The sequence below is a fragment of the Polypterus senegalus genome, chromosome 10 (assembly GCF_016835505.1).
Source record: "Polypterus senegalus isolate Bchr_013 chromosome 10, ASM1683550v1, whole genome shotgun sequence".
In the NCBI taxonomy this organism is placed as follows: Eukaryota; Metazoa; Chordata; class Cladistia; order Polypteriformes; family Polypteridae; genus Polypterus; species Polypterus senegalus.
In genome coordinates, this window is record NC_053163.1 from 116878583 (window position 1) to 116892701 (window position 14119).

Sequence of the window (14119 nt, forward strand, 5' to 3'; positions counted from 1 at the left end):
CTCCAGCCATAATAGTGTATTTAACTTAAGGGCCAGACATGATAATCACTTTTGTAAAATTTATTTTTGTAACTATTAAAACTTTTGTAAAATAATGTACTTTTGAAACTTGCAGATAAGTTACATTATTTCTCTCTCTCTCTCCCCCTCAAAGGATCAAAGCGGCTATTCCAAGCATCAAGCACTGTTTAGACCATGGAGCCAAGTCAGTGGTTCTCATGAGTCACTTGGGCCGTCCAGATGGGAATCCCATGCCTGAAAAGTATTCATTACAGCCAGTGGTGGCCGAACTGAAGACCCTCCTTGGCAGGTGCAGTATAAGGGATGAAGAAGCAAGAACATCTGTGTACCCTTTACTCTTAGTTGTATATACTGCGTTCTTTGCAGTTAAGAGTATTATGGATAAAAAGTTTTCTTTAAAAAATGCACATTGGAGGGCAAAACATATTATTAATCAGCTTGGTTGAAGTGTGTGCAGATCTGTAAAAATTCCATTCATTTACACTGGTTTTTGAACAAGTGACACAACTGAAAGTGCTGCAGCATGATATCTCCAACATCAACATCTGAAAACCTGACTCTTTTTTTTTTTTTTCTTCCAAATTAAGAATGTGTTTCCGTGTTTCTTAACAGGGATGTCATTTTCATGAAGGATTGTGTTGGTGATGAGGTGGAAAAGGCCTGTGCAGATCCTCCATCTGGCACAGTGATACTTTTAGAGAACTTGCGCTTTCATGTAGAAGAAGAGGGCAAGGGGAAGGATCCTTCTGGAAACAAGGTAACGTATAGTGAATGTTAACGCTGAAGCCTATGGTAAGAATACTAGATTATTTATATTTGAGACGTGTATGTCTACCATTATGATTTGTTTGATAATGTACATTATTTCTCCTAAGCATACTAGTTCTGCCGAGGCTTGGTATAGGGTAGAATGTTATCAAATAACATAGGTCTGGGTGATTTACGGAGCTAAGCAAACAAGGCAAGTTGTATTTGGCATATGAATTCAAATGTTGATCACATTTTATTATCTGTAGGTAACCCCCATTTAACTATTTTTAATGAGCTCTAATCTTTAAAAAGAGACAACATACATAGTAACAACAAAATGATGCAACAAATGTTTTTCCCAGAGATGTTTTATTTATGCATTTATGTTTAAGAGTAGGAAGATATGTACACTCCATGTAGACACTTTTGAGCAGTTTTTTTCTTTGCAAAATTTTAAAACATGCTGGCAGGTCGCTTGGTAATCTTTACTTACTCATACTAGAGTAGTTTATTTGATTGTTTTATTGTCATGTGAATTTATACATTCTGCAGCAGTATACAAAGACAAGACTCGGCTGTACAGTTTGAATATAGTTTATTAATAAAATGCTGAAATGATTACAGTATTCAAAGAACATCTGAAATACAGTGGAGCATATAGAATGGAAATAAATTATAGAATAATTATTTTTATTTCACAGCTAAGGCCACTAAACTTTTAAATTAACTGTACCACACATGCTGAAGAATCTTTATTTAGTATTAAACATGTAATGAAAGGTTTATTCAGTGTCATTTGTATGATTTCAAAAATGTTGCTGCTTTTTAGTTCTGCCAGATTTCTTAAAAGATGCATCAAAAAGTTGTGAATACATATTCTGTAAATGTAGTGACTTTTGTGATGAATGTATAAACTTGTTGAAGGGTAGTAATACAGGGATAAGGAGCAGTGATATTAAACGCAACATTTACATTTATTCACTTGGCAGACAATTTTATCCAAAGCTACTTACAAAAGAGGTCATTCTATTTAAGTACACATCATTGTGGGGTAACTGGGAACAAATGTTATAGGACAAGATTATAAAATTGATCATCACAAGTGAGGAGCTTGGCTCAAAATGTCCTCCAGATAAATTCTTATTCTTAGTTGTACAATTTTGACAGAAATATCTGTTAGACTTAAACACATCGAGGGAGTCAGAATTTCAGATGGAGGTCGGCTGCTCGTTCAGTTAGGAGCTACACATGAAGAGATTCTGGACTGGGATTTGATACCACACATCGGTGACCTCACTACTACCATTATTTGGCATACCTTTAGTGGTTTAAAAAAGAGCATAGAGCTACAGAAGTTTCTCTCTCATATCTATTTATCTATATATGACACATACAGTTGGGTCCATAAATATTTGGACAGAGACAATTTTTTTCTAATTTTGGTTCTGTACATTATCATTTTTATATATATATATATATATATATATATATATATATATATATATATATATATATATATATATATATATATATATATATATATATATTGTCAAATAATGCATGCACAGATTAGATAGACAGAATGGATGGACAGATAATCTCTCTCTATATCTATATAATCTGTCCATCCATTCTGTCTATCTAATCTGTGCATGCATTATTCGACAGTAAACTATGCGACATTCCATGATCTGCTTCTCGCAACTGAAAGAGGGCCCCGTGGTGGATGTTTGCCAAATGACAGACCAACCACATGCATTACCCATAAAGTCAGGTCGGGACTCGTACACACACATTGCATTTGTAGTCTATATAGATTGAGAGAGACAGAGATATACAGTGGGTTTTTTATATTGCAGCCATTTGCTAAAATTTAAATTAATTTTTTTTCCTCATTAATGTACACACAGCACCCCATATTGACAGACAAAAAGAATTTTTGAAATTGTTGCAGATTTATTAAAAAAGAAAAACTGAAATATCACATGGTCCTAAGTATTCAGACCCTTTGCTCAGTATTTAGTAGAAGCACCCTTTTGAGCTAATACAGCCATGAGTGTTCTTGGGAAAGATGCAACAAGTTTTTCACACCTGGATTTGGGGATCCTCTGCCATTCCTCCTTGCAGATCCTCTCCAGTTCTGTCAGGTTGGATGGTAAACGTTGGTGGACAGCCATTTTTAGGTCTCTCCAGAGATGCTCAATTGTCTGGTTGTCTCCACACATGCCGATTAGAACTAAGGCCAAAAAGTTCTATCTTGGTCTCATCAGACCAGAGAATCTTATTTCTCACCATCTCAGAGTCCTTTAGGTGTCTTTTAGCAAACTCCATGTGGGCTGTCATGTGTCTTGCCTCTCCTCAGTGTGTGGAGACAACCAGGCACTGCTCATCACTTGTCCAATACAGTCTCCACAGTCCCCATGGCGGTGGCAGCATCATGCTGTGGGGGTGTTTTTCAGCTGCAGAGACAGGACGACAGGTTGCAATTGAGGGAAACCTGAATGTGGCCAAGTACAGGGATATCCTGGACAAAAACCTTCTCCAGAGTGCTAAGGACCTCAGACTGGGCCGAAGGTTTACCTTCCAACAAGACAATGACCCTAAGCACACAGCTAAAATAACGAAGGAGTGGCTTCACAACAACTCTGTTACTGTTCTTGAATGGCCCAGCCAGAGCCCTGACTTAAACCCAATTGAGCATCTCTGGAGAGACCTAAAAATGGCTATCCACCAATGTTTACCATCCAACCTGACAGAACTGGAGAGGATCTGCAAGGAGGAATGGCAGAGGATCCCCAAATCCAGGTGTGAAAAACTTGTTGCATCTTTCCCAAGAACACTCATGGCTGTATTAGCTCAAAAGGGTGCTTCTACTAAATACTGAGCAAAGGGTCTGAATACTTAGGACCATGTGATATTTCAGTTTTTCTTTTTTAATAAATCTGCAACAATTTCAAAAATTCTTTTTTTTTTGTCTGTCAATATGGGGTGCTGTGTGTACATTAATGAGGAAAAAAATTAATTTAAATGATTTTAGCAAATGGCTGCAATATAACAAACGGTGCAAAATTGAAGGGGGTCTGAATACTTTCCGTACCCACTGTAGATATATAAAGTAGAGAGGTAATGACCTATTGACTACTCTGTGGACAAGTGTAAAGGTAATCGCTGCTACTACGTGGGGCCAACATAGTGATCTGAAAAGAGGAGTTACATGTGCTTCCCTTGGTAGGTTGAACTCTAGACTTGCCACTGCATTTTGAATCCTCTGTAGTGATTTGGTGACATACGACAGTAGTACAAATGTGACTGTGTCAGATGAAGCTTCCACAAAATCAGACAGTATAGAAGACACTGTTGTAAAGGACAGCTGCTCATTGATCACAGTGCCAAGGTTACAGCTGTTCTGAATATGACAGGTTTTTCTTTTTCTGGTTTTAACAGAAAACTAAGTTTAAAATCAAAAAAATCAGTGGAGGCGTTTTAATCAGTATTAGTATGTACATACTGTACTAAGTAACACACAGATAGTAAAGCAAAAAGTAGTTTTGATCTCTTGACATTTGCATGAAGGTCAATGTGCCTTACTATCCTGAACAAATTGCTGTCAAGTCCTATGAAGAATCTCTGGTATGCAATAGTTGGAATATAAGATCTACAGTAAGGCCAACTGCAGTGTAACCTCCAACAGTGCTATGCATGTACATTTTTAAATTTAACACGGATATTGCAGTTCGAAAGACTTAAGAAAATTACTATAAACTGGACTATTCATTAGTGCAATGATACATAATAAATTATGCAATACTAATCTTGTCCAAGATTTTAATGACATTTGTTGTGGCATTTTGTTTTGTGTTGTGTTGGTTTAATCCTGAATAATTTAATCCTGTAATAAACTTGACCTAAGCAAGGTCATGAGTCATGAGGTGATGCTGAAGGAAGTTAGTTTTTATCCTATTCACAAGCCTATTTTCAAAATCATTTTATGTGCATTTTCTGATAAGTTTGTAAAATCCGCCGCAATTTGACTAAAGATTCTGAGAAGCATAATATAGATAACATTTTCGTTCCTTTTCAACCACTGATTTTTAATCTATCTTTTAATAAAGATAACTCTGCAGGCCTTTTTAAATTTAATTCTGGCATTTAGTTTTTTTGCTACATTTATCTTCTAACTACATAAACTTTGACTTCTCCTGGGCTGCTATTTGCAATTAATACATCCGTAAAGTTAGTTGATTACTGTTGCCAAGCATGGTGGTAAACAAGCCAGCCAAACTGGCAGAATTAGTTATTTTGTTGGTTATTGTCAAATTGCGTTTTTTTCTCTTCCAGCAACTTGTGAAGTACTCTAAAGATTTTGGCCGAGTACTTAAGTTGTTTATTTGAAACTAATTCTAATTGTATAATGGGTTCTAGTTGCTTAGTGATACTGTTACTAACAACAGTTAAAGCAAGAATTTTAATCTCATATAACACTCCACCTTAGGTTAAATTAGTTGTGTATATTATTTACAAATGTAATGCACTTTGACATTGTGACAGATGAAGTATAAGGTATTTGTATGTGTTTAGCTCTCTATTGTATTTAAATATTCTATTTTGTGACGTTCAGCCCAATTGTGCTTAACACTATATAGTTTCATGGAAGCAGGTTTAATTTCTGCCTTTGTGATGGGTAATTCTGTGTTAGTAGAGTGGAATGGTTTTAGTCATATAGGACATTTGCTGGGTTGACATTCTTTAGGATTTAAATATGCATAAGCTTAATTTACTCCACTTCTATCCAATTTTATTTCCCCCCCAACAAAGATGACATTATAGAATATGTCTCCAGTTAAAAAGTACAGGATGATGTCTTAGCACTTCATGATAGGAAGCCTGATTATTTGACTTTTGCTATCTTTTGCTTTCACAACTAGGTGACAAGCATGCAACTCTGAACAGACATTATTTTGCTGTGTAGTGTAAGATAGATAGTATTTAGACCGATGAGGGGAGCAAAACAGTCTTCTCAACTTTGTTTGGTTAGCTAAGAGCTAAGCTCACCTCCATATCTCATCAAGATGTGCTTCAAAACTTGACAGTTTAAGTTCATGCTTAATTTATGACTTGGGAATTTGTTCATCATTCACAGCACACTTCATTTGAAGAAGTGCCTCTTATTTCCTGGCTTTCACATTAAACACCCATTTCCTTAATTTCCACCAAGAAATGCTACTGGATCTAAATTCAGAATAGACATTAATAAAACAAAACATTTGTGTTGGGTCTCAACAAATCCTTCCATGCTCAAAAGTAAAGATATTTAATTATCTGATTGTCTCAGATTAGCACTTGACCTTTAATCCTGGGATGCACGTGGTTGCTATTATCTACACAAATGGCAATACCACCTTGCACATAATACCAGTTACAAATCCCTGCTACAATGGTGTGACTCAAAATGTGGAGAATTCCAATTTAAACCTAATTGTTTCAGGTCTTAAATTTATTGAACTGTTCTAAGCAATGATTTTTTTAAATTCTTCACTAATGATCCATTATTTAAAAAGGGGGGGGGGCGCAGAATGACAGTTCTTGACAGTTATTTCGAAGTTTAACCAAAAAGTGTACATGTCTCATGTTTGCATGATTAGAAAATGTATTTTTCCTTTGCTTAATTTTTGTTTAGCTAGTATACACACTCCTTATATTAAGAAAAAGTAAATCCAACTCTCTTGAAGCTAAAGGCGTACACTAGAATGAAAGATTATATATACATTTTATACTGTCTTCTGTAAAAATATGCTGAATTACCTACAAGAAGGTGTAAAAAGCAACTATTCAAGGGTACTAGACAGAATCGAAACCTCTCAGAATTTTTGATCCAGTTTTAGTTTTAACTGTTATGCAGCTTGACAGCTTCACTAATAAATTTAATTACGTTAGCACATTCCCATTGTAGTAAAAGCTTGGCTGAGTTTGCATTATTTCTGCACCAGTGGGCTGTGACCAGACATTGTGTCTTGCACATTTGCTGACACCGAGCAAACTGCTTTTTTTTTTTTTGTGTGAAGTACAGAGTAAACTTGCCGCTGGATTTAATCATCTGTGCAGTTTTGTCCATTATATTTTCTATGGGGTAAAAGAGAGCTCAAATTAACGCTTTCATAAATGCAACTGTCATCAATCAAAATACTGTATTAACTTTTAAACATATGGAAAAAGTACTTTTGCCTTTTTCTTTTCTATGAAAGCAGAATTTGTAGCGTTTCTTAAAATAACATTTATTTAATTCCATTCAGTTGATAATCCATCCATCCATCCATCCATTTTCTAACCCGCTGAATCCGAATACAGGGTCACGGGGGGTCTGCTGGAGCCAATCCCAGCCAACACAGGGCACAAGGCAGGAACCAAACCCGGGCAGGGTGCCAAACCCACCGCAGGGCACACACAAACACACACCAAGCACATCTCTTTCAGTAATTGTTGTTAGTGTCAAAAGTAACATTTTTTTAATTACTATTTCAAGGTTTATTTTTAGCAGCTACAATTAATGAACTCTTAAATAAGCAATTCATATTAAATAGAAACACTTTTCCAAATGCTAAAGGATTATAGGAAGAGATCTAGCAGACCCAAAGTCACAACCCAATCAAGAAGGTAAGTTTCTGAGGGTCAGCAGCTTGCGTGACAGGTACCTCACAGCACAACAGCTTCAAGCACAGTTTAACAGTGGTCAAGAAAATAGCAAGAGTCAGTTTCTACTGTGAAGAGGAGACTTGTTCTGTCTGTAGTACTCCATAGCCGGTATTTCAAGGCCCTATTTTTGCCTTTTATATCATTATTTGTTCTTTTTAGATTCTTCTGTGCTGTGAAGATACTTCATTGAAAATGTTACAGTGCAAGTTATTTTTCCTTCCTCTTTTTCTTGTAGACAAAGGCAGAACCCTCTAAGGTGGAGGCTTTCCGTGCATCTCTTTCCAAGCTTGGCGATGTGTATGTTAATGATGCTTTTGGAACTGCACATCGAGCTCACAGGTATTTTTATGTCTATTTCAGTAATTTGAAAAAGCTATAATATAAAATTTGGTTTACTTTTGTGTCTTGGTTGTATATTAAAGTTCGCAGTTGTGTGTGTTTTTTTTTGTTTTTTCTCTCTAATGAGAATGTTGATAATCTTTAATGTCCTTTTGATAGCTCAATGGTTGGAGTTAACTTGCCTCAGAGAGCATCTGGTTTCCTAATGAAGAAAGAGCTAGACTACTTTGCCAAGGCTTTGGAGAACCCTGAGCGACCTTTCTTGGCTATTCTTGGAGGGTAAAAATTTATATATATTCATTATGCTATTTAAAGCTTAGTTACCAAGGGTCATTTGAAAACAGATTCCATTGTAAAGTACACATTTGAATAACTAAATAGAAAAAAATGGTTTACTGGGAAATATACTGAATTTTTCTGTATGTGAACAGCTAGAAAAGATGGCTAATTTTTAAGTGATGATTAAAAATGGGTAATATTTGGTTTCGGTTTGGTAAACACGTCTTGCATATTTATATTTGCTAATTCTAAATTTGATATGTTTTAATAAAGATTTTTTACAAACTTATTCAACACAAATATAGTTTAAAAATTGTAAGAGGAGGTACTTCTGATTTAGCTGCAACTAACAGGAAAATAGTTTGATATTTAAATTGGTATATATTTTCAAGACCTGTAAAGTTGAATGCGGTACAAAATTGTGCACTACTGAATTTTTGTTAGGTAGTGACATTTTGTGCTATAGTAGTGTATTGTGCGAATTTGTCATTTTTTGGCACTAACCTTTAAGCTGGAAATGTCTGCGCAGTCAGTACAAAAACAGTAGAAACTGTTGTGTGCTCTGTATCCTAGAGATCTAGTATTTAAATATTTATTCATTGATTATGTAGACACATGTTCTACCTTTTTGGTGTTTCTCTTCATTTTGACATTTGCCAGAAGCAGCAGTTAGCCATGTTACATTTCATTTATTTGCTTAGCAGATGCTTTTATCCAAAGTGACTTACAAAAGAGGTCAACATAATTAAGTAACATCAGTCTTGGGACTGTTTTTAACCAGTGTAGCAGGACAAGTTACAAATGTTCATCACCATCAGTGAAGAGCTATAAAGCTAGCATAAAAAAGTATCAATTAACAATATGATGGATATCCACAGGCAAAATTCACAGAACAGTAGTGTTTTTAAACACTTCTTAAGCACTTAAGCCAGTAGTTTGGATGGAGGTGGGCAGCTCATTCCATCAACTAGAAACTACATATGAAAACTATGGATTGAAATTGGATGCCACGTGGCGGTGGCATCATCAGACACTGTTCAGTGCAAACCTGAGTGAGGAAGAAGGAGCATTGCACCTGCTGTCTGTTGTTCCAATAATAACCCTTTTGACAGCATATTTTCTGCTTTTCAACTTTTTGTTATTTTCAATCTTTTTATCCAGGGCTAAAGTCCAAGATAAGATCCAGCTCATTAACAACATGTTGGATAAAGTCAATGAAATGATTATTGGAGGAGGCATGGCTTTTACATTCCTTAAAGTTCTTAACAACATGGAGGTACTGCATAACAGATCTGAACCAGATTTTTGTTTTTCTGTATAGTGACTTGTCTTTAGTATATGAACTTTCAAATACAACTTTTCATTTTATTATCATCTTCATTGTATATTTAACTCCAGTTTTTTCGTTTGCATTGCTTTTAATCATTGTTCACTTAACAGTGCTTTTATACTTTAATATTGCAGCTAAATCAAGTTCTCTGGCTGACTTGCAACAATGGTGTCTCTATCATCATATATAGTATACGTTTATGTATAATCTGTACAACACACAATTTTTAGAAAACCAGAATATAAAAAGATATTATAAGAAATTTAAGAGAGAACACTAAAAGAGAATGTGTTAATGATTTTGTGGATTGTATGAAGGGATATTAGTTTTTAAAATGAACTGAGAAAGGACAGGAGTTCAGTTTTCTTTTAAATGCTGTTTTTTAAGGATCTTCACTGACTGCAAGTAAGCACTCTAAAACTGAGCTTTTAAGTAAGTCGGCTTTTGGGATGACTTACATGATTATTTAGGATATGATTTTTTTTAACGGATATTTTCAGCTTCAATCTTGAAAAACCCCTGTGACTGCAGGTTTTCCCTCCAAACCAATTTCTTCTTTTTATTGCATTCCTCTATTAATTAAACAAGCTTTAATGTTTTCAAGTATCAGTTCAGAAATTATAAACTGGTTATGCTAAATCATTGTTGGATAAAGCAAGCATTTGTGTGTCAGACAGGGATGAAGCAATTCTCTTTATATTACAGTGTTAAAAATATAGAACAAAATATTAATGCCCTGCTAGTTTAAATCATTGCTAATAAGTACACAAGTGTATAACACTAAAGTAGCTGCCTGCCTTTAGCATTCGGTATCATTTCCAACAGTGTCTGCTTAGCTTGGTGTTAATTGTGCATATTCTGGTACAGTTAAAATTATACTCGCCATAAAAAGTGAGTTAAAAAGCAAATAAATGCTTAAATTTGTTTTCTGAAGGTATGGCAAAAAAGCTTAATTTCTTATAAATGTAGATTTCCCACTACTGTACTTTTCTAAGTGCAAAATAAGAAAAGGAAAAAGGTAAGATAATTAATGAGATCATTTAATGAGGGTGAAATTGGTTTGTAACAAAAAACTCACAAGCACATTAAAATCCAGATGTTATATTGAGTATTCTTGTGTGTATACATACAGAAACAAATGTAATTATACAAATGTCTGAGTCTTTACAGTTAAGTGTTCCTGTGCTTGATACTTTCTGTGCAGGTTGCTCTCATGTTTAAATTTAGTTTTGATCAAGAACCAGATTTATTTTTGTCTGGCGCCATGGCTTATTGCCCAGTTTGACAAGATAGGTCGAGGTTGGGGTTAAAAGTCTAGTTACAGTAGCTACAGTGGTTATAGACAGATGCCAGGAATTAATAAAGTATCACTTGTTGTGATTTAAGTTGTGCCTTTTTAATAGCCATTGTGCTTCCAAAACGTTTAAAGCAACATCCATCAGATTCTTTTCATTATTTTTAAGTTAGGATAGACAAAAACTGCATTCAGTCAGCTCCCTCTGCATGGCTAAAGAGTAGCTTGGCGGTTTTAGTCTCATGGGTGTGCAAGACTGCACAGGCCGTCCCTCTTTTGTTTGGGTAAACCCAGGGATTTACAAACTACACAAAATTCAATTGAATTGCTAGAATTCCGTTGAAAATATATTTTTAGCTATGGTAAAAGATAAAATGTAAAAAAAAAACAAAGAAGCAATGTTTAAGATTTTTTTTTTGTATTAATAAATAAAGCTGCAAAAGCTAAACAAAATGTTTTGTATACTCTGTATACTTTTATATGTATTGCATTTTAAGCTGTGGAACAATCTACATATTGCCCTTAAGAAATCTTGAATTTTCTAAATTTTACTTTCAAAGGTATTCCCCTGATCTTGCTTTATACTCATTGCAAAGACTGATTTTGTTGGGAATCGAATAAAAGTGTGATGGTATGACACAGTTAAAATAAAAATTCTCTGACCAGGGTTTTTTGGGTTTGTTAGGTGCCATTACATTGTAATAAAATAATTTAAGTTTTGAAAGCATATAATAGATGTTCCTACTTTGTTTTAAGCATTTTTTGCCAAACCCTTAAAACTCCAGCAAAGTTTTCAAAGAATAAGTAGAATAGTGAATGGTTTAATGTTTTCTAGTGTTTCACTTTCTCTGAGTCACCAGGTGGCACTGTTGTTCAGACTTTGGTAAAAATCGTTTGGAAACCAAGGGTATTCCCAAGGTCAACATTTGGGGCAGGGCATAGTCTGTGGTCTCCATCTGATCAAAGGAGGGAGGTGTGCAAATTTTGGCAGCAGTCTAATGATGTGGATATGCATTCTAGACAAATGTACGCTAACAAAATAGTTATGTTGTCAGTTTAATATATGTCAATTTTCTTAAGTTTAGTAAAAACAAAACATCTTTTTCCGAATATTTAAAAATGTGATATTTTTGAACTCTGAAGATGTAGGGTGACTTGCAGAAAAGTATTTGAACCCTTCTAGACTTTCAGTGTTGATTGAGTACAAATAATTGCTTGCCCATCTTATAAGCTTGCAATGGATTATTGGGTCTTTATTGGAGTATGGAACGTAAACAACATGAAATATTGCTGCACTCAACCAGTCATAGATGAGGAGATCAAAATCAGTTTTGTGCAATGGTATGGACACATCTGCTGCATGTACCCACAGTGATTTCATGCCAGTCTCTCTGGATGTTCAGCCTAGCAGCCCAAGCTGGAAAATACAGCATGTGCTGCTAAAAAAAACACCAAGCTAAAACATATGGAAGATAATTTTGCAGAATAGAAGTAAAGCTCAACAAAAAAAAAAAACATTTGAGGGTTATCATTTAGGATGTCAGATGCCCAATAGGACCTAGAGGAGCGAATTTTTTGTGTGGTCAGTCATGGGTAGTTGTTTGCTATTGAGCTCAGTCTTCAAGTTATTGCCTCTACAAAGATACACACTCACTTGTGCTGAAAGTCTCTCTTAATCATATTTGTATATTTATAAAAGATTATTTCAGTTGATGTATAATGGCAAAAAAGGCGGGGGTTGGGCATGGAAGATAGACTGAAAAGTTACCAGTGACTTAATAATACACAGATATAAAAAAACCTCAATTATCCATCATTTAATTAACTGTCAGTCTCTGTTAACCGTCATAGACACACCACGGCCTACCTACTACTGCCACATGCTGCGACCTATGCACATTGGAACAACTCTCCCTTGTCCTAACAAGTAGTGTTTTTTCCCCAGCACCACGTGTCATGCTGTATTTTGAAATCAGTGTCAGTTATGTACCTTGCAAGTTTAATAGCACTTTGTAACTTTTCTCTTTTGTTATAATTAAACTATTATACATTGTTATGGCCAATAAATGTATGTGTGTGGTGTTAGAATTTTCCCAAAAAATTGAAATTATTAAGCATTTACGAATCTGTGAAAGTGCTTCAAGTATTGTTTCAATCTACTGAGTAGGAACAGCAATGAATGGTGTAAAGCATTGTCAGAAAAAACAGACGCAAGACTTATAAAAGGGTTTGGGGTAGCCAGCCGTATAATATTCTGTGGCCGTGAATGGGTAAATTGCTAGCACTGATGTGCTCAGAACAGAGTCCAAAACAGAACTGATTAGGTTAGTCAAATATGTCGGCTATAAAGGCCAGAAAAGGAAGTGAAGTCATCGAGGGTGGAAGCAGAAGGGTCCCCTTCCATAGGTTTGGACCCGGACGTGATGTTATCAAAAGGGCCGGACCAGGAAGTCTCTTGGGTCATGGGTTCTTCTCCGGAAGTGACGTCATCCAAGAGCCCGGAACTAGAAGTGATGTCATTAGGGCTAGGCGGAATTGCCTGTGAACGGTCTGCAGGAAAGTGGCAAATAAGGTCAGTTCACTCTGCCACCTCATGGTCTGGCGTGGAATTACTCTCACTTAGACCCTTTAGCTACCTCCCATGCATACATGTGTGACAACATGATGCTGACAACATTGAATAACGTGTCAAATGGAAACCACTGACAGTGATGTTGTGCTGTATATTATGTATTGTTAATATATTGTAGGCAGCTTTGTAATGCGCTCTGCGGGAGCAGAAAGAGTAGAATGAATGTTGTAAGTAATGGAACTGGGTGAAGCGGTTCCGTTCTGTAAGGGGTGGACATGCCTCTTAGGAGTGGAGTGAAAGGAGAACTTGGGTGAAAAAGGAAGGTGCAGCGGAAGAAAGTTTTAAGTTGGGAGTTGGAAAACAAGTTGCAATAAGCAGGAATGATTGCCGTATTGGGGAAAAAAAAAGAAACGGGAGTGGTAGGAAATAAACTGATTGTTAGGGAAAGCTTGTTACAGAACGAAGACTCCAAGTAAAACAGAGAACTCCAGTACCTTCAAATTGTATTTGCTTATTATGCTGGTTGTTACAATATTGTACGAATTAATAAGTTTTGGTAAAACTATGTTATTAATATAGTTTTGTAAATAAATATAACTATTTGCTAAACTAATCTACTGTATATCATTTTTAAAGTAGCTGTTCTGTTATCTGTTTTTTCTCTGATGGATAATCGGTTTTATTATATAATTTCAGCTTACTTTGCTTATTATCCACCTATGTATTTTGTGTAGATAATTTTTCGTATTACATCCACTGTGGACATTGTATTGTGTTACTGTTTCTATAGGTCATGGTTACTGTTATGTGGTGAAATTATATTTAAAGGGTTCCCCTAATTGTG

At 35.4% G+C, this 14119-nt stretch overlaps 1 protein-coding gene across 1 annotated transcript in view; it reads left to right on the forward strand.

Annotated features, from left to right (window-relative positions):
- pgk1 (phosphoglycerate kinase 1) overlaps positions 1-14119 on the forward strand; it is a 43763-nt gene that overhangs the window by 13925 nt on the left and 15719 nt on the right. Inside the window, exons 3-7 of the mRNA XM_039766402.1 lie at positions 155-310; positions 634-778; positions 7697-7800; positions 7960-8079; positions 9241-9355. Of these exons, the coding sequence (XP_039622336.1) occupies positions 155-310; positions 634-778; positions 7697-7800; positions 7960-8079; positions 9241-9355 (640 nt within the window). The remainder of the gene's footprint in view (positions 1-154; positions 311-633; positions 779-7696; positions 7801-7959; positions 8080-9240; positions 9356-14119) is intronic.